This window comes from Calypte anna, chromosome 13, assembly GCF_003957555.1.
Source record: "Calypte anna isolate BGI_N300 chromosome 13, bCalAnn1_v1.p, whole genome shotgun sequence".
Lineage (NCBI taxonomy): Eukaryota > Metazoa > Chordata > Aves > Apodiformes > Trochilidae > Calypte > Calypte anna.
In genome coordinates, this window is record NC_044259.1 from 9,412,448 (window position 1) to 9,433,459 (window position 21,012).

The 21,012-nt window shown below is 51.5% G+C and overlaps 1 protein-coding gene across 1 annotated transcript in view; it reads right to left on the minus strand.

The window, feature by feature from the left end:
• The window catches only part of NSD1 (nuclear receptor binding SET domain protein 1), a 54,466-nt gene extending 39,556 nt beyond the window's left edge, over window positions 1–14,910 (minus strand). Inside the window, exons 1-2 of the mRNA XM_030459028.1 lie at window positions 14,845–14,910; window positions 13,921–14,630 (exon numbers count right to left, since the gene is read on the minus strand). Of these exons, the coding sequence (XP_030314888.1) occupies window positions 13,921–14,610 (690 nt within the window). The 5' untranslated portion in view covers window positions 14,611–14,630; window positions 14,845–14,910. The remainder of the gene's footprint in view (window positions 1–13,920; window positions 14,631–14,844) is intronic.
• Window positions 14,911–21,012: the final 6,102 nt, after the last annotated feature.

Here is a 21,012-nt window from a genome sequence, read left to right on the forward strand (position 1 = left end):
CTCCAAAATCCTCTCACTCACAAGTATGGACAGCAGAAACAAACACCTGAACCCACTCTGCTCCTTAGGGCTGCACAGCCACCACCAGAATGTAAAATCTTTCAACACACAAAAACATAACACTGCTTAATGCCACTTCTGCCTCGATATCAAAGAGCAGAGTAGAACCTGTGCTGTTTGTGAAGTAAGCACCCTCTCTGGCAGCATGCTACCAACAGGACCTCTGCCAGCAAGAGGCTTCAGGAGCTTACCAGTGCTCTGACTAATTTACAGGTTTTCACCATCCCTGTGCCCAGCTGTGGGGTAAATCCTGCCTGTTTACCAGCACAAGCCAACAAATTCAGCATTTTAAGAGCTCTAAGAAATGCTGCAGGTATCATTTCTGCAAAGAAGCACCACCAGGATGCTCCTCGTTAAAGCTGTGTGTGAAGCACACACACCTTCTTCTCACTTAACTTTTCCATCCTGCTCACCACACTTCCAGAAGTGTCTTTTGCAATTCATGGCTGAACATCCTAGCAACTAAGATGCAACAAACATCTTTAATATAAGGTATATTCCATTTCAGGTTGAGTTTCATGGGTTTACTTTATGTGATTAAAGAATAAAACAAAAGAATAAACTCTTTTGTTACATGAAAAAAGCGGGTAATTAATACACAGGTGAAATTTTTCTCACTCAGTCTTCGCAAGCCAATGCAATAATTCATTCCTGATCAGAAGCAGGGAATCAGAAGGAGCCTGGGAAGGGGAATGCAGCCCCTGGCTCTGCCCTGCTGCAGCTTCTGTACCTCCAACCCCAAAACCACAGGTCTTCTGTAACAAAAATATGCATCCCCAGGTAAGGGAACCAGAGGTGTCGCCTTTGCTGTGGCTTTTAAAATGTAGATGCACTTTCAGATGAAAGACTCTTTTAAATTCCAGCTTGTATTCTTCTTGTAAACATGCTTTTTGCCTCAATTTTAATTTTTTTCACATCTTTCAACCCTTGGCTTTAAGTGGCATACATGTGTCATAACTAACTGATTATTCCAAATGCAGTGCACATTACACACACAATGTTTGTGCATCCTAATGACAAATGTAACCTGAGTAGCTGGGGATTTGCCAAAGTCATTCACACCCTGCACCTGAGGGACATCCACAACCCCTGCCCAGAGGCAAGTCTGCATTTAAATCAACTCTTTGTCACCCTCTAGTACCCCACACAGAGATCCGATGAAAATGTGGCTTTCAAGAAATTATTCAGACAATGCCTGAACAGTTATCTCTCCTTCCGCAGCTATTCTCATTCCTCTCCAGTTCCTCCTCTCCCTTCCCCACCACTGGCAGTCAGATATTGGCTGCCCCCACCAGTGGGTCCAAGAGGGACATCAGGAAGCAAGCACCACATTAAGATGCCCCAAGGAAGTGTCCTGGACAGGGCACTATGCAGCTGTCTTGCACAAAACTGTCTTGCACTCTCTTCTCCACAACCCTTAAATCCCACCACCCGGACAGAGATGCCTTCACGTTAAAACAGAAAAAAAACAACCAGCCAAACTAAAAAACCCAAAACCAAACAAACCAAAAAACCACAAACCTAGCAGAGGAGTGAAAGGAGCAGTTGTTTTCCTTTCCAGGTACAGCAAGTCTCCTTTAAACTCTGCTGAGTGATGACAGAATTACAGCTCTCAGGGCATGGCTATCTCAAGGCAGAATACAACAAATTCAATTCCCATTCCAGTCAACACTTACTCAGTCAAGATCAAGCTGCTAATATATCCCAATGGCCAAAAACTGAGCCCTGTAGTGATGGTGACTTTTTCTGTGCGCTAGACAAAGCCCAGGGTTTTTTTAAACACAAAGAATTTCAGATGTAATCCCTACATATGGTCGGAGTATTGAGTTCTATCTACAGAGCATGGAAAAATTCAAGCATTTAAGAACAGAAGGTGCCAGCTGCTGCATAGCAGGTAGATATTAGACTGCAACTCCAGCTTTGATACACTGAAGAAACTCAAGGCAAGAGACCAAGTTAGTGAGAAAGGGCAGTGCCTTGGCAGTCAGTGAGCATCACTGTATTTGTACTGCTCCTACAGGGAGTCACAGTACTGTTATCAGCTGTTTGGCATTAATTTGGTGTTCTGATAAGACAAGTTAGAGCCTAAACTCTAGACAGTGCACAGTAGTTCAGATTGCTTTGTGCTATTTTTAGAGAGAACAGGAGTGTCTCTTGTTAATGTTATTAACCAAACACTCTCCATCAACGCAAGAGCCCAAATGACCACTGATCATTGAGGAAGGGGCCCCAAGCTGAGGTTCAGCAGAAGGAGTACACTGCTGCCTTGAAAGCCACCTCCTAAACTTGTTCTATGCCAACCAACCAGTCTTTACAAATCACTAAGTGAAGCTAAACTTTTTATAACTTTTGATTATTTCTTGAGAAAACACACTGTGTAGTTGTCTATGAGACAGACTATCTGCCTTCCTGAAATTCTCACCATAAGGCAAATATGAAATATAGAATCACAAAATCAGTTAGCTTGGAAAAGACCTTTAAGATCATTGACCAAGCAAAAAAAAGGCTTAGATTTCTAATTTATCTTATTAGTGTATAGATATTATCAGCCCTCAACTGAGGGAAGAACATGCTTTTGGAAAAAGGTTGGGGCAGCAAGAGAGACTGTGTGTGAGGATAAAGAAACGAAAGGAGAAAGATAGTGACCCCAAAGAATAATGGACAATGATCCTGCCAAGCCCATGTCAGGCAAAAAGTGGACAGAATCACAGTCAAAATAAAAACAAAAAGAGGCATGTCCAAATAAGGTTTAAATAACAGCCTTTTCTGCTGAGCATACAGCAGATACCTGCCCAGGGCCCTGCAGCAGCAGCACAGGTTATTTGCGGGCAGATCTCATCACACTGGTGGCTGCCAGGCAAGTCATCACACATGCCAGGAGCAGAATGCAGCAACAACCCTGCCCCACAAGCTTCCAGTGCTGTCTTCAAACATCCTCACTCCTTGGGTAGCAACTCTCATGCTTCTCCCCGCAGCTCATCAACTCACAGGACTGCAAAAAAGCTGTTCCCATACCTACTTCTTAATTAGTTAGAACTGGAAGCCTGGTGAGGGTCAGTCAGTCCACTGTCTTCACAACTATGATCATTAGTTTTTTCCTGAACGGGATGAAATGACAAGGAGTTCATCTAATTCCTACAAGCCACCAAGTCATCCCCAGATATGGTGAACTGACTGAAGAGCAAGAGCTCTTACAAAAATAATCTAGCAGGAAGCTTGAGGGAGAAGATATTCAAAGGTACCTGGTTTAGTCTGAAGTCGTATGCACTAAGAGAGCATACCACAGGCTGGTGTCAGAGGTGTACCATGCCTAGGATGTGCCACTCCCAGCTTCTGTCATTTCACCATCACACAACAGGTTATTTATCCTCTGCCCTTGCAGAGGCAGCAGCTCCCAAGTCTCCTGTCATGAAAATGGTGATGGATGCAACTGACCCTTAGTGATTGCTGCCAATAGTCAGCTAATCAAAAGTATAACTGCTCTTAGGGGTGGAAAGACATCTAAGTGATCCACTGTTCATTATTTCACTCAGCTGCAATACTCATACACTAAAAAATGAATGGATAAAGATAGAAGGAAAAAAAACTTGTGAGCATAGCACAGAAAGATAAAAATGAGGTGAGATTGATAACAAAACTGAAGGAAAGTCAAGAACTTAAATGAAACTGCTTGTGATGAAAGCAAAAAAAAAAATTCTCAATAGCAAAGATTTTTGTTTCAAAGAATCTTTTCTGAAATCACCTCCAAATCAGTTGGGAGAAAAAATGGAAAGAAAATTAAATTATATCTCCTTTATAGCTTAACAAGTATTTGAAACCAAGCATAAAGAGGTCATCGAAGTTCCCCTGTACAAAGTAGCACTCTCAAGCACACAAGCTCTAAGCCTTTAGAGAGACTGAGACACTGAACCTCCCTCCCTGCAGGCAGAGCAGAAAACTTATAGGAACCAATCCCTGCACAGGGAAAGGGGCAAGCCCAACTGGAGCATGTGAAAAACAAAAACAAAAAAACCCACCCAAACCACAACACTTGCATGGCCTATCTATCACCACCCTCACCAGAATAATCCTCCCACTGGCATTTAACTTTATGGCAAGTTTAAAGGCAAATACAGGAGTCACAGATGGCTGCTAGAAACCCACAGGCAGCCCGTGCTGCCAGGGACCAGGGAACACACTCTTGTCCCATCATCACCCCCATCTTCAGCTTCAGCACTGCAGTGAAAAGCAAGCAGGTGTCTGACCTACATTTGTGCCTGAAAAAGAATACTACCTCTTCTTATCTAGGACCATAATCACACAGTAGTTTTAAATACTAATTTAGTATTCATTAGTTAAAAAATACAGCAGATACTATGATACAAGCCAAACTTCTCTTAGCTACATGTTTGTATTTGTTGTATTGGTTGTTTTTAGCACCTTTTTCCAAGCTGTGGCAGCCTACAAATGCAATGGATACTGCTTACATATGAACAGCTGTGAGAGGTTAAAATACAGAGATCCAATTGCATTACACTGGGCAAATCATTAATATCCTGAAGCATTTCTGTCAAGTTCAAGAGATACACACATAGGGTTTTTAGGTAAAGAACATTCTGATGTGAGAACACTGAAGCCTCAGATGCCCAGATAACTAGTTAACAGCATCTGTTTCACTTTCTTAATGGAAACCACTGAACAGCTGTGTCACAGAAAGCTTTGGTACTTCAGCATCCCAGCAACCAGAAATGTTCCTCGCTGCAAGGACTGATGAAGGCAGGAGGAGAAAGTGGAAGAGGTACAATCCCACCCAGATCTTTGGTGGAAAGAAATACACAGACACGCAAAATGTTTAAGTTTTCAAATCACTGAGAGGAGCCTGAAACAGAGGAAAAACTCTCACACTTGCTTATCTGCATACACTTTAAATGATAAACCCAGTTCTCTTTAAATCTGGCTTTTTAAACTGGCACTCATTATTATAAGCAAGACAGAAACCACAGGCATTACCAGAACTTTTTAAAGTCTCATAAAGGACAAATATCAGTTTTCTTCTTATGTCAGAGAACTTGCAAAATACTCAAACTGAAACCAGGTCATCAGGTCTGCCCCCTTTTCAGCCTTCCTTTTTTATCCTTCATACTATTAAACAAATTGTTCACAAGCCAGAGGTCTGATAAGTGCAATGTTTCTCTTCAGAAATGAAGTTTCTAAATCCATGAAATGAAAAAGAAATTCAAACCATGCAAAATTTAACTTGGCTATTGTAATTTATATAGGTAAACTGTATCCATCATGCTTAAGCTGTAACCAGAAAGAAGCAGTACCAGAGAAAACAAGCACATGCAGTGCAAAGAGTTAACACCTTACTAGAACCTCAACAGCTAACAGTTGGCAGTTTGGTTTGAATTAAAAGTGTAAATATTGACACTTGCAGGCTGGTTGTTTTGGTTTGGCTATTTTTTTTAAATTCCACTGGCTTCTTTAAAAACAACAAACATTTAACCAGGCATGCAAATTTAATAATTTGCAGAATTTATGATTCAGCCACAGGAGAGGAAGGTAGGATTCCACTTTGTCAGTGCAAATATAAAGATGCCATGTACACAAGACAATAACCTCAAAACAAGGTGGCATTCAGCATCCAAAGCCCCTCCACCCAATGGAATCATTTTCCAAACCAACCAACCAAAAAAAAAATGTTTTCACATAAAATTAAGCTTTAATTTCCATTGAAAAACCAACTACTTTTGCGTAATCCCTACTTAAAAATTAAATTAGAATATCTGAACACTAGCACTGCAATAAATTTATCTGGTGTTTATTTATCCCTTGATAATCCACACTTGAGACATACCCTGAAGAAGTTTCATGCTTCAATCATCAGCAAGCCTATACTTCAGAGAGGCTTCCTAACCTGTACTTTGTGCATCCAGCCTCCTAAACATACTTGTGTGCACACTATGCAGGAAACCCAAACAAAGAGGAATCTGACTTGTTTCACTGACACTATTTAAAAATCTGTAGGCAGTTAGCCAGGATACTGTGAAGTCTCAAGGGGTGCTTGGGAGAAACAAGCAACAAGCATCAGGGCAAAAGTAGGAACTATTTAAAGGGAGATAACTGTTCCCTGCCTTTCTCACATTAGGCAACAGACAGGTTTGTATCTTTCCACCAACAGTGGAAGGGAGTCATGAATACGTTCCTTGAAAACGGAAGGAACGATGGAACCTTCAAGCAGGGCCTAAAGCAGATGAAAAAAAGTAAGATGGGGGTCTCCAGTGTGCTGAGATACTACTGTACAAGCAATTCTCTACTCACTTCTTCCTAAAAAGTACCAAGCCAAAAGGCAGCCCACCCTTTGGTTAGAATGCAACAGTGTTGGATTCAACTTAGTTGAATCCCATTCAACAGTGTCCCATTCAACTTAGTTCTGGTTTCTCACATGCAAAGTCAAACTCTGCATGTCTGAAAATGAAAAATGAGTCTCCAATGCACTAGTTCTGATGAATGTCTGAAAGCTAACAGAAGTTACACTGCCATTTTACTACCTGTAAAACTACTTTTTCTGAAAATCACAGCAGTGTGACCAGGCCATCCCCAGCAGCATGTGCAGCTAGACAGTGGGTCAGCCTGGTCCAAATCTGCTGCTCAGGCCATGCAAGAGACAGAAGCTCTCTGACCAGGGCCAGTCTGCTCTCACAAGTGGTGGGAAAGAGAGATGAAACACAAGGGCTTTTCTCCTAATTTATTTTGGCCATTCTTCCAAAGACTCAGGCGAGATAATCGTGATGCAATCTTAACTGTAACCATAGAAAGTCAGCATGTCTGCTTTAACAAATACTTTCTATCCTATAATAGAGGCAAAGCCTACTGCTGCAATTCCTCTTGGCTTCATCACTGCTTTTGAACACACGAGATGAATGCACATCACATCCATCCTTACCTCTGTTGCACATTTAATCACTGCTACAAAGCTAGTGTGAGTAGCCACACTAACTTAACAAGAACAGAGAACTCCACCTGGCACCTGCCAGCCTCTTCCTCCAACACAATGCAGCATCTTCACCTCTCCTGGGCACTGGGATCAGGAGTACTTGCTCAGATCACCCAAATAAACACCCATGCTTTTACCCAGGATAGAACCAGTGGGACACCCAACTCCCCCACCTTCCAGTCTGCCTCTGCACAGTACAACTCTGCCAAACTCCTTTGTGCTACCACCCAGCTCCCCAGCTGCAGTTGTTTGCTGTGAGGACTCAAAGATGTTCCTGAGGGAGTCCAGACACACACCTACATCTTGCTGGCCTGCGACCTCAGTAACATCCCTGCTGACACCCTGCTCCTGCAACACTGGCAAACCTTGCAGACTTACTAAGGAGGCCTTGTTTTCCCCACAGCACAACTGCAAGGGCTATGTATGCTTCGAGCATCTCCAAGCTTAAGAAGCAAAGGACACACAACCTGCTCCTGACTGACTTCCCCACAGGCTAATGCATGACTGCTCTCACAGTCCTCCACACCAAATGGTGCTTTGGCAGTGCTGGTTAGCAGTCGCAGTCCTGTCCCACAGCACACCAAAAAGCCCTAAACTCTCTGACATTCCTCTCATGTCACCACACTTTGCAGTTTCATGCTCAAGCTAAACAGTTAACACAGCACGCACTCCCAACTCATATGAAAATAACATTTAAACTGCCATCAACTATGTCAGGAAAGCAAACTGCAACTTGTTATCCATGAGGCCTGCAACACAGGACAGGAGCATGCCTCAGCCCACAGCACAAATGCAACACAACATTTGACTCAAAACAAATTTTAGACAGGTCGGACACTGCAGCTAATATCTGTAACATGTTCTGTAACTCAGCAGTCTGCAAACTCACAGCCACAGAAAAATATCCGATGCCATGAAATTATATGAAAGCGAGCAAGGCTATTGTTGATAGGTCTTAAGTCACTGCACACCTGGGAAGTGTTTAGGGGTCCACAAATCAATAGAGGTTGAAAACTGCTGCTCTAATTCAAAGCAGACTCTTACAGACCTTTTCCACCCATTAACTTGGAAACCCTGGCAATGCCTTAACCACTTTAACTCCCAATTGGATTTAACTCCCAATTTTACTGAGCAAAGACTGTACTGCATGGCACAGATGGCTCCATGCAGACCAAACAAAACAGAGGTCATATTTTTCTAGTATTAAAACTGGCATTAATATGATTTTTAATTTATTTTTTTGTAACTCCCAGAACAAGCTTCCCCCTGCTAGGATTAAGTTTTTGTTCTTCAGGTGTTTCTGTTCCCTGTGTTTTCTAAATCACAGAGCAAATAACTGAAAAAACAATCAAAACTAATATATACAAGAAGCTGCCAGTCACAAGTAAGAAAAACAAGTATATTCTAAGCAACTAGACTGAGAGTTGGTCAATATACAGATTACCGATTTTTGAGTCAATAAGTCTTTTTAAGAAATACTGTCTCCCAGAAAATACCACTTGCATCTTGGGCCTGAAGTAGCTTGCTAATCATATTTAGAACTAGCACCACTTCAGTAAGATACAGATTTTTTCAGTTAGCAAGAAAAATATATTAAAAAAACTTAAAATAAAAACGAAACACCAACAAAACAAAAGAAAAAAAACAACTACCAATTGTTACACATCAGTTTAACCCCACTTCTAAGAACAGTGTTCAATTAAATGCAACAAAAAACTGCTATGGAGCAAGAGGCAACCAAATCCATGACTTCATGCAAAACAGGAATGTTGCCCTGAGGTCAAATACTACTGCTACAGCATTAAACTGAGACACTACCATTGATTTTAGCAAGCACTCAGAGAAGACGCTGTAATAGGAGAATTAAAATCATCATATTCCCAAGTATGTAAGATTTATTAGGAAAAATCTGAAGTCCTGAGAGATGCACTTTTCCGGAATAAATAACTGGCAAGTAAATACAAAAACAGCAGAGGCTGCAGGTCTTGAGAAGCAGCAAGCATCCTAAAAACATGCCTGTAAAGCTGATTTTGTTCCTACTACCAGCTGTTTTTTCCTGTTAACAGTAGTAGACAGTGTACTAATTATGCCACACCACATAGAGCAAACTTCATTCCTGAATATCTGAGTGAAGTTTGCACTCTGGCAATAACCTGCATGAGAGTCCTGAAGTATCCATGACTGCAGACAGGGTGTTAACCAGGACATTGTTCAACAAAGTCTTTCTTACCCAAGATCTAAAGTTTTAAATATAGAAACCAGAAATGACAGAGGTTTCTGCCATTATATTCAGCAAAACCTCATCTCTAAGACTGTCCAATCTGCAAGAAAACCTCTTTGCACATAGACATGCTCAGCCTCAAAGAGCTGTGTGGCCCCCTATGAACTGCAAAGGCATCAGTAATTCAAATTTCATACTGCGCAACAGGCAGCCAGAATATCCATGTTTCCTAGAGAAGCAACATTATTTTCTGTAATGTCACAAGCAGATACTTCACACTAATCAGCAATACATTGCTAGAGAACAAATACAAATAAAAAAGGAGAGTAAGGGCAATCACAGCCAAATGCTAGAATAAGTACTTCCAGGATCTGGTGCACTGTGCTGAAGAGCTCTAGAACCCAGACTGTTCAAAAACCCGCTGCCACTCAAAGCAAGCTGCTCCTTGCACCTTGGGTACACTGTCCTGCTGCACCTTCACACCCAACCACTCACACCAGCACAAAGACGTGATGCTGCACTATCAAATCAAGAAAGCAACCCAAGTCATTAAGGACCTAAAAAATGTATAGTTCAGTAGTAGGACAGGCCAGGACAGTACCCTAACTGCAGAAACAGACCTTCTGGGTATCTTTTTGATACATCTTCTTCTTGATACCCAACCACAGCTACCATCCCTTGCAGGTTAAGTTTAGATCTGCTCAAGACATTAATACACTTCAGTACAGGGGCCCAGCAGATGACCACAGACTGCACGCAGGTGAGACCCAGCTAAGTGCTCGTGACAAAAAATAAGCTCTTCACAACGTTGTAAATCCTAGTGGTACAGAGGTGTGTGCAAGATCAGACACACAGGGACAGCAGTACACTGACAGCCTGTATTCACCAGGTGCAGAAAGAGGGAGACCATGCCTGCAGGAAGCACAGACAGACAAAGGGAATTAATCTGTCCACCAGGAAGATGTCAACTGACCAAGGAAATTTATGTTCCCTGCTCAAGTAAACCACTGCCATGTCTATTGTATCTCAGAAATATAATGCTACCCAGTAGCTAATTACACCTCACATCAACAGTCTGTAGTAGAAGATTCTTTCAGAAAAGTCTACGGGAGTAGAAAGTATCGTGTGGTTTTGGTTCCCTTATTCTATTTTTAGCAAAGAAAGAAATGGCACCAGACACGTTAACAGAGAACCAGAGTAACTCTCACAAAGGGAGACAAACACTTTGTATGGAGACTATTCACCCACAGCTGCAGGTTGCAACAGAACCCTGAAGTTTATCATGAACTAATTCTAGGATTAAAGAGAGGACTCTGCTGGCCTACAGTACCTTTAACACAACTCATTATGTTTGAGTCTGGTAAAGCAAAAACCTTCCAGGAGCCCTACTCACATGCCTTACTCATTCCTCACATCCATCCACCATTATCAGTTATCCTTAGCAACTGAAGATCTGGCTCTGATTTCCCCATGGATTTTCTCTCTGCCACTGCCTGAACATCACACTGCTACAACATGGAGCTGGACAGCAAGGAAGCAGGATGAGAAAACAGAGAAAGTGTCTCATGCAAGCTCTGCATGTCCTGCAGCCTGAAGCCGTCAGAGTCTTGTGTTAAAAACACCTTGTGCATGAGCAACCTGGAGTTGTACACTGCACAACATCCACACACCAGGAGCTGCTCACAAGTACCTGAATCCAAGAACCTTCTGCTTCTGAGTGCTCAGCTCTGCAAACCAAATGACTCTAACATACCTTGTGGGTAGCAATTAAAAACCAGTAACTGGCAAAGCCAGCATTATGGCACCTAGAGTTATGTAAAAAAGCAAAACTTCAGCACAATAGTCCACTTGCTCCAATTCCTGAGCAACTAAGTTGAAGCAAGACCAACAGTGCTCAGACCTTAGGTGGCTGCATGTGCCCTCCTCTCAGCACTGGAGCTTGGTCCCAGCTTTCCCTCCAGCTCCACAAAACGCTGCCCCCTCCACGACTTGGAAAGGCCAGGAAAGCATTAAAGCTTGTGTCAGGATTGTAAAAACAAACAGAAACTGACCATCCCTTTAAATTTCAGATGGGGATAACTCAACACTAACACCATGTGCACACGGCAGTAAAAGCCACTCGACTGCCAGCAGTCACTATACTTTCATTTCTGGAGCACAAAACACACACCCAAGAAGCATTGCTACGATTTCTTTCTCTCCAACACAAAATCTGGCAGTATCTGCTGGGAGCATGGAGAGCTTCAGTTGATCTTAAAAAAGATCAACTCAACAGTTAACTTCAGAATATGCACATCCCTCTTTACAACTGAATGCTATCTGAGCAACCTCTCCTGTTTGGGGCAATGTTTGAGTGCAAGGGATGCCAGGGCCATTAACAAATCCCCATGCAAAACAATACCTGCCACCATCCCAGCCACCCAGAGGCATTGCTTAAATGCTGGACTTTGCATCGCAGGAAACACTAAAACAAATGCTGCCAATTTCTGCTGGAAGCACTCTTGACATTTTGGAAATCAGCCCTTTCAAAATTTACAATGACCCAGTGAACAATTCCAAGTTTGCAAGGTGCAGATGGACCCACACCTTCCTCTTGGCAAAACAAGTTTGAGCTGCAATGGGGATACTCAAAGCTGTGAGTTTTGAGAATAAAAGCTCTCAAAGTCCTGATTTAAGGTGGAAGGGCTCCATCATCAGGCTAGGTAAAAGTTACCATCTGAAGAGGTAGCCCAGCTACAACAAGCCACCCTAAAAACAGCTAGCTATGCAGAACTCCAAGAAGTTTGTGGCTGTTGTTTTGGGATTATTTTTTTTTAAGTTTTATTAGGCTCTCAAAAGTTGATTCCAGTTACCCAAACATAAATGAGACCGGAATTAAAGGCCTACATGAACACAGGATCATATGACAAGAGCACGCTTGTTTATTTCTAGCTACCATGTCATGTTCAACAATTACAGGGTTTTAACTGCCTCACTGGTAACATGGCACACAGAGCAATCTCTTTCTTCACATCCCTTAAGCAGCAGGGCTAAAATGAAGGACTACTCAGACAACCTGCACCTGCTTACTAAAGGAAAAATGCAAGATGCAGAGAGAAGGATCCCAGGTGGTCTAAAAAAATGCTTTTCTTCTTAGCAGTTTTGTTTCCTGTACACAGCTGTGCTTTTAAGTCTCCAAAATAATTCAGCAAGGTTGATGTTGTACTCCAGCAGAGAGAAAGGCAGTTTTACTGAAAAGTCAACCCCTGGTTGCATATTCAAGTAACAGGCTCGATTGCTAAGAGAGTTTTGTCATCATAGAAGCTGCAGTTGTGTGGAGCATGTGGTAAAGCCACTGATAGCAGAGGCAAGTGTTGTGAAAGTACCACTGCTAGCTTCTGTTTACAAAGTGAGACCCTCCCACAACCGCATCACTGAGCACATGTCTGCTAAGAGATCCCGGCTTTGCTCTACAAAACGAATCTAAGTATATGCACAAACCTCAAACCAACAGCAGGCTCTTACCCCCACGGACCGAGTCTCCAAAAGACAATGGATTATTCCCAAAGAATACTCAGGAAAATCCACGACCCAGAGCTAGAGCTGAGCCTAACAGTGCCACAAATTAAGCTGCTGTCAGCATTTTCCTGAAATCGTCCCTTTCACGGACATTCTGACAAGTGCTGCCCCACTTCCCAGAGCACACAGCAGGCACACTGCATGCTCCCAAACAAACACCGGAGAAAGCAATAATTTCACCTAAAATGCACACAAGTAGCCTCTGTCTGGCATCAGTAGCTCTACTGAAACTGAAGAGAGTGAGATGGTGTCAGTGCTGTCACAGGTTAATTTAAAAACTAGAGTATCCCCAATAAGAAAACTTAAGTTTGCAAATATATATGTAAGAAATACACAACACAATTACTGAAGAACTGCAGGAAATAAACATATATATCTGCAAATAAAAAGTCACGCTTACAACTACCCCAAAATTATACATGCATTATAAAGCATATAAAACAAAAAAGTTTGGTGCGTGTAACTGCTTTCAGAACTCATGAAGAGTTCGATCAATTATGCTTCTTAAGCGCATTTAAAAATGAAAGAATTCGTGAGTGTAGGATATAAACAGGGGGGAAGCCTGAAAAACAGGCAAGGCTTCCTGCCCGGTCTGTCAGGCTATGACACAGCCCCTTCCCCAGCCATGGCCAAGGTCTCATAGTTGGGTACCTCAAGCCAGACCAGACAAAGAGCTGCCTGACAGCCTCAGAGCCAGAGAAGGCAGGAGAGGAGAAACCTCTCCTCCCGCCCTTATAATCTCCAGTGGGCCGAAAAAACACCTTGTAACGGGAGAAAAAACTCCCCCGAACTTAGCAGCGATCGCTGTTCTCAGCTCGCGGGATGGGTGTCTCTTGCTCTCGCCGGCCGAGAGACAGGTGCGAGGCAGAGCCCACTGACAGCCCGGCCGCCTCGAACAGGCAGCCCCCAGCAGCGAGACGGAGCGGCCAAGGCCTCCCCCCGCGCCTCGGCAGGGTCCCCTAGGCAAGATGGCTGCCCGCCCTCGAAGGTGGCGGCTGCGAGGGCGCCCGGCCCGGCCCCAACGCACCGCCGGCCTCCGCCGCAAAATGGCAGCAGCCGCGGCCCACCTCCCGGCACCCCCCGCCCGCGCGCCGCCGGTGCTTACGAGCTGCAGAGCCGTCGCCGCGGAGATGTCGGAAAGCTCCGGCTTCTCCCCGGGGCTGCCGGCCGGCGCGGTCGTCGGCACCAGCTCGGCCGGCTGCAGGCAGGGCGGCGAAGGGCCGGCAGAGCCCTGCTGCGGCCCGGAACGGCCGCGGCTCCGTGAGCCAGACTCGGCCTCCTCTTCCTCCTCCTCGTCGTCCTCCGCTGCCTCCTCGTCGTCCTCGTAGTCGTAGTCGTCGTCGTCGTCCTCCTCCTCCTCCTCCGAAGTCTCGGCGCCCTCCTCCTCCTCCTCCTCTTCCTCCGCCTCCTCCCCACTGTCCCGCAGGAGCAGGGGGAAGGCCAGGGCCCCACGGGTCGCCTCGGCCGCCGGGCCGGCTGCGTCGGCTGCCGGGTCCTGCGGAGAGGGAAGGCGGGGAGACGGCGAGCCGGGGTCGGGCAGGGCCTCAGCACCGTCGGCAGCGCCGCCGAGATACTCGGCGTTGATCATGGATGCCAGGTCCTGCAGCCGGCGCAGCGGGATGTAGCAGGACGATGGGTCCTGCCCGTAGCCGGCCTTAGAGGCGGCCAGCTGCATGGCGGGCGGCTCGGGGCCGCGGCTCTCGCCGAAGGGACCGCCCTTGGCCTCGGCGGACGCCAGCGAGGTGCCGAAGGGGACGAGGCAACTGCGGCGGCTCACTTCGCAGGCCTGCTCCATGCCGGGCCGCGGGCATCCACCTGCGGGCACAGTATAATGGGGTCAGCACGGCCGCCGCCGCAAAATGGCAGCCGCGCCCGGGGCCCCGCTCCGCTCCGCCGGCCCCGCGCAGGCCGACGCCGCCGACGCCGTACTAGGCCCAGGCCGCAACCCGCCCGCCAGCACAGCCCTGCCTAGCCTCGGGCCGACGTCGCCTCGCCGGGCACCGCCGCGGCCCCGCGGAGCGCCGCTCACCTGCGGCCGCCGCGGCCGGCTCACCGGCTGCCCCCGGTGCGAGCCGAGACGGAGACGCGCCGACCCGGCCCGGCCAGGCCCCGCCAGCGCTCCTCCACCGCCTCCCTCCTCCCTCCCCCGCATGCGCGCGCCCGACGCCGCCGCCATCCCGGCGGCGCGCGCCCCGCGCCTGCGCGCGCGCCCCCTGCGGCCGCTCTTGGGGTTCGGCAAGGGCCAATCAGCGCGCGCCCGCGCGACCTACCCCCCCCCCCCCCTCACCCCCCGGTGGGGGCCCCCCCCCCTCCCTCCCGGCCCCCCCGCGCTGCCCGCCCAGGGCGATGGGAGAGGCGAGGGGGCGCTCAGTGCTGCCCCCCCCCGGCGTGCCCCGCCGCAGCCCCGCTCCCCTCGCGGGGCCCGGCCCGGCCCAACCGGGCCCGCGCACATGGCGGCCCGTCCCGACCGGTCCGGCGCCCTTGGGTCCGCCGCCCCCGCCTCCATCTTAGGCGGCGGCGGGGGTTCCGAGCGACCCCACCGAGACGGGACGGGGCTGTCCGGCCAGCGCCTCACCTGCGGGCCCCTGACGGCAGCCGCTCCCTCCCCCCCCTCCGCCCCGTCTCCCCTCCGCCTCGTCGGTCGCGGGGCCGGCAGGCACAGGCCGCGGGCCTGCGAGCAGCGGCGGAGCGGGAGCCAACAAAATGGAGTCGGCTAGGCCCTACGCCCCGGCGGGACACCCGGCGGGCGGCGGCTCCTGCCCGGCGGCGTGGGCTGCTCGCCCCGCCTCAGCCCCTGCCCCGTTCCCAGCTGGTCCCAGCGGACAGCTCAGCGGGGAAGGGTCGTGGGCCGCCGCCCGCCCCCGCCGGGCTCGGATTACCCCCTGCCATTGTCCGCCTCACCCCGCGGGCCCGACCCGGCGCCCCGGCCACGCTACCCCGCCGCCCTCCCGCGCACCGGCGGGCCGGCCCGTCGCCCTCTGCGGGGCTCGCCGAGCCGTGCGGAGCCCTCGCTGAGCCTCGCCCGCCGGGTAGCGGCGCCCGGGTGCCCACGGCCTGGTTGTCCTCGCCGGGCTCCGCAGCTCCCGGACAGCGAGCGCCGCGCTCCCGCTCGCCCTCCCGCCGCCGTGCGGCGCGCAGTCGGCCCCGCGCCCCCCACTCCGCCGGGCCGGTCCGCTACCGGCGCCCCGCCACCCCTTTCGGCTGTTAGGCGAGCGGGGGCGGCGGCTCCGTCGCTACCTCCAGATAGGGGCCGGGGTCTCCGCTGCCAGCCGCGCGGGTCCGGGCGCCGCGCCACGCCGCCGCCGCACCGGCACGGCTGGGCAGGCAACGGGGCGGGGGCGGCCGGGCGGGGGGCAGCGGCCGGGGCAGCGCAGGGATGTGGCACCGGGGCGGTGCTGCCCGGGTCGCGTGGGGGGCAGGGCCCGGCCGCCCCCCGGGGTGCCGGGCGGGGAGCTGGGTGCCGCCGCGGGGCTTGGCGCGGCGCTGCCAGGCTGGACCCGCTCCCCCCGCCCGCAGCTGCCCTTTGTTTCCCACCCCCGCCTCGGCCCGGCCGTGCCTTAGCCCCCGACACTCTCTCCCCCGGCAGGGGCCCGGAGCAGCTTCTCTGCACACCCAGGCAGGTATCGCCCACCGTCTGGTCTTCGCCGCCATGCCAGGGCACAGGCTGCCCGGGCCAGAAACAGCCTCCTGGAGCGTCTGCGGGCTAGCACCCCTGCAGGGCAGCGGGAGCCGGCCTGCAGGCAGCCCTGCTCCCTGTCTGTTCCATGCACCAGCCCTGTGCACCTTGGCAACTCTTCCAGAGGCTCGCGGCTTTCTCCACTGGCCCCCTCTACATAGTCCTCTACGGGTGCTGCCTTCTGCCCTCGTTGCAGCTGACAACGGGGCAACCATTTCTCCCCAGCATCTTCTGGAAGGGGCCACACACCAACGTCCCTGACCTGTTCGCACACTGGTATGCTGCCATCACTGCCAAGAGACTGCCATGTTCAGTCTCGCTCCACTCCAGTACAACCCACACAAATGGGGTGACTTGGCAGGAAACACCACAATGGGAAGTTTTGCTCATGACTTGTGTGTAGCTCCGAGGTCCCAGCAGCACCTGATCTGCCACAGGCCATCTCACCCAGTGCCCACGTGCTACAGCAACGCGTGGGATCTGGGACTGCACTGTGCCTGGTGCTGGACAAACTCGGCACTGGAGTTATGCACCTATGCAGTCCTCCCTGCCCATGCAGAAATGGGCAGCACCTGGCATAGCTGAGGTTCTCCCTGTTCCCCTCAAAAGGGGAAATACCTTGGCACAGCCCATCTTACCGGGGGCAACTGGCTGCAGCAGCTGCACCCCAGCACACCTGGGCAGGGGCACAGGAGCCAACTTTCCTTCTTTTTCTTTGGAGCAACCTGCCACTCACATTTCCCAAAATAAAACTAATGGTTTATTTATAACCCCCTGAGGCAGGCAGGTCAGAGTGCAGGATGGGAGTGTCTCATGACTCTTCATAGTGTGGTGCCCAAGACCCAGAGAGCCAGAGCCAGACTGAGGAGAGGTTTAGGACTGTCCCCAAGTGAGAAAGACACATTCAAGATCCTAGTCTTCAGCAGCTCCCCTTGTTCTCCTGATTTTTCCTCCTTATGCTGGATGAGCAGGCAGAGACAGGGCCACCAGCAGAGCATGTCCTGGCTTGGGGACCAGCCCCATGCCCAGCCTGGTCCCTCCAGTGCCACCCATGGGTGACTAAACTCTCTGTTCATGGGTACATGGCATGGTCCAGCCCCACAAGACACTGACAGATAGGGTCTGTACCACTGGGCAGTAGTGCCCAGGTGTCTCAGGGCACTCCTAGCCTTGTCACCATCCCACTGCCCTCCCTTGGCACAACCCTGCTGATGATGCCAGGGTGGCAGAGAAGCCCTCCCAGAATCCCTGCAGCCAGGTAGTTACTGGTGTAAGGAGAAGTGGGGTGGGGGCAGCAGGATGCTCTTGGACGTAGTCCCTGTCTGCTGTGACACCTCTGCCTGTGCAGCGACCAGCACCCACAGGAAGGGCCCCTCCCTAGCCCCTCTCTTCCGGCAGAGGAGCAGGCAAATGGCACCCTGGCTGCTGCTCCCCCACCCGGATGCGCGGGCAACACTGTCTGGCCCTAATGCCACTGCACGGGGTTTTGTCGGTGAGCTCCGGTGAGGAGTGCGAGTGAATGGTGGCTTTGAGGGAGGGTGTTCCTGCTGACGGACTTTGCCTTTGAGCGCCCACGCTCCGTGGCCAGACTCACCAGCCCATCTTCCCAGAGCATGCCGGGACCTCCGGAGCCGGTCAGGCCATGGAGCTGCAGCACTGTGGGCTCCCTCTGGAGGCCCCTGTCCCCATGCAGAGCCGACTCGGTCCCTTGCATGGGAGGAACTGCGTTCTACTGCTCCCCAGCATCCCTCCACTCCCCAGCGGGTGCACAGCACACGATGCACAGCCAAGGCTCCTGTCATGGCTGCTCCCCATCACTGCACTGTTACAGAAGGGAGCTGGGTCTTGCACCGGAGCTGATGCTTACTCTCCCTGGGGGAAATTATGGGGGTGAAGGGGAGGGAGGGCACATCTGGTATGGGGCCCCAGACCTCAGCGTGAGGAGAGCTGTTGTCCACACAGGTCCCATGTGAGCTATGGGCAGGCTGGGCTCGCTGCCAGAGACCCCCGGTCCTCGCTCTCCAACCCCGGGCAGACATTCAGGCACTGCAGGGGTGCGGAAGGGCCGGAGAGCGACAGCCCAGGGGAGCAGCACCGTGGCCATACACAAAGGGCCAGAGAGGGTTGTCGGGAGCGTGGGCGAAAGGGTTAAGGAGTTGCGGCGGGTAGGGGGAGGGCTGGCCCGGCCGGTGGACAGGAAGGAAGCAGAGGAGGAGAGGAGAGAGCATCCTGCCCGGAGGGTTTGCTGGGGGCCCTTTTCCCGGGGGAAGCGGCTTGAGGCGCTTGGAACCGCGGGGGATGGAGCGGTGGAGACCCGGGGCGGTCGGCGGGGCTCAGCTCGCTTTCTGCCCGCAGCTCGACACCTGCCTCCAGGGGCAGCCTCTGAGGTTTTCCTCGATGGGACAACGTGCCCGATGCAGGGGTCTGCTTCCCATGCTGAGGTGACCCCCGCCTCCCAGGTTCCCCACCCTGCATCTGTGAGGGTAGTGGGATGGAGAGCGGAGCCAGGATCCGTCCCGGTGCCACAGACCATTCTTCGCGGGCGAGTTTGTCACTCCCCTGACACAGTCCTAGAGCTGGACGGCCCCGAGGGCCACTGTCACTGGCCCAAAAAGCTTGGGCGTGCAGCGAGGGGGCGAGCGAGAGGGCTGCTCCTCATGATCTATTTCTCCACCCCCGTTGCCGAGCTGCTCAAAGCTGGCCAGGAGGTGGGGCTCGTAGCCCGGCTTCCCCGGCCGCCTGCCGTGGCTGGGCGAGCGCAGTGGGCTGCGGGCTAGCGAGTGAGCGACAGCGGGACAACCCACTCCACCCTCGCTAGGTCTCTCGGCTTGTTCTTGAGCATGGGCCCACAGCCAGCGCTGGGGCTGGGAGAGACTCTGGATGGGCAGGGGTTGCAGGAAGGGGCACGCGTGTGTGTGCGTGGAAGTGAGCAAAGGGTGTATGGGGAGGGAGGTTGTGCGTGGGTAGCGGGTGCATGTTCAGGGTGGGGAGTGTATTTCTGCTCGTGGGTGTGTGTGTGCATGAGGTGTGTGTGCAGAGGCGGGGCTGTGTGGGCAGGGTCGTGTGAGTGTCTATGCATGGGCATGTGTGTGTGCACGGGATGAGTGTGTAAAGGGGTTTGTGCGGGGATGGGTAGCACGGTGTGCAGCCGTGGAGGTGTGGGAGGGTTTGGGTGTGTGCCTACATCTGTGTGTGTGTACATGCCGCCGTGAGTGTGCAGTGTCCAGGGATGCAGGAATTGTTAATATTCGGATCCCTTCGTAGCAGATGACTGTCTCTTGCCTCAGCCTGGCCCCGGGAAGCAGCCCATGGAGCCCTTTCTCTGCCCACTAACCCATGGCTCTTCCCTCCCCTTCGCCACCTGGACACCGGTGGTGCACATGGGTGCACTTGCGTGGGATAAGGACAAAGGCATGGGACAAAGACACCAGGACATGGCATACGGCAGGCAGGAGCCCGCAGAGGGGCACTGCCAGGTTGGGAAGGCAGGACATTAGTGCCTTTCGGGCCCCCCCCCCCCCAGTCCAACCCCACCCTGCCCGCGGGAAGAGGCTTTCTGCACCTCACAAAAGCCAGATCCTCCCCGGAGATAAAATGCTGTGGCCTTTGTCTTGTGGAGAAAAAGACAACAGCAGATCCTGCCCCCACAACAGAGTCGTTAAGTGAAGGCGTCTCTGGTCCTAGGCGCTACATTCCGGAGCTGGAATGAGGAACCAGCTGGGGTGCTGTGTCTCAGCATCTCCCACCCCGAGGACCAGAGCCGTATCCATCAGCACTCAGAATCCCTCCAAGGACTATAACATCTCCCCCGGGACCAGAGCATCTCCCCTAGGACTCAGCATCCCCCCAGAACCCTGCATTCCCCTTGGATCACAGCATCCCCCTAAGACCATAGCATCTCCCATAGGAACACAACATCCCCTCAGGAGTACAGCATTCCCTCCAGGACCAGAGAGGTGGCTGGGAAGCTCCTCAGCCCCTCTGACAGCCCACGTTCCACGGGGACCCACAGACAAATCCCAGCAATGTGCAGGGGAACACACAAACCGTGAGCAGGCAGGTTCTGTCCAGCAGTGGGTACCTAGCCCCAGGGCCAGGGCAGGCAGGGTGCCCCCAGGCATGGCCGGGCAGGGAGGAGATGCCAAGGCCCGGGCAGGGTGGAGGCAGGTGGGGGTGTATGGTGTGTGGGAACGCTGCCTCAGGAAACCAGCGGGATTTACTGGGCTACACGCTAAATCCCCCTCACAAAAGGGGCCTGTTCGTGGGGACAGGATGCCGGTGGCTCAGCCACACTTGTTTGGCCAGCAGAGCCTGGCGGATTAAGGACAATTGGTTCAGCCCTGACAGAAAATACCAGGAATGTTAAACAATAAAAAACGCCTCCAGTTGTCGCAGTATTGCAGGACGCCCTGGGATGCCTCTCTGCCCATGCCTCCTGGCCATAGCCCCGACTGCCCTGCGCCTGGCTCCAGCACATCCCGCTGGCACCCGCTGCTGTGGCTCTGGGGGATGCTTGGAGGT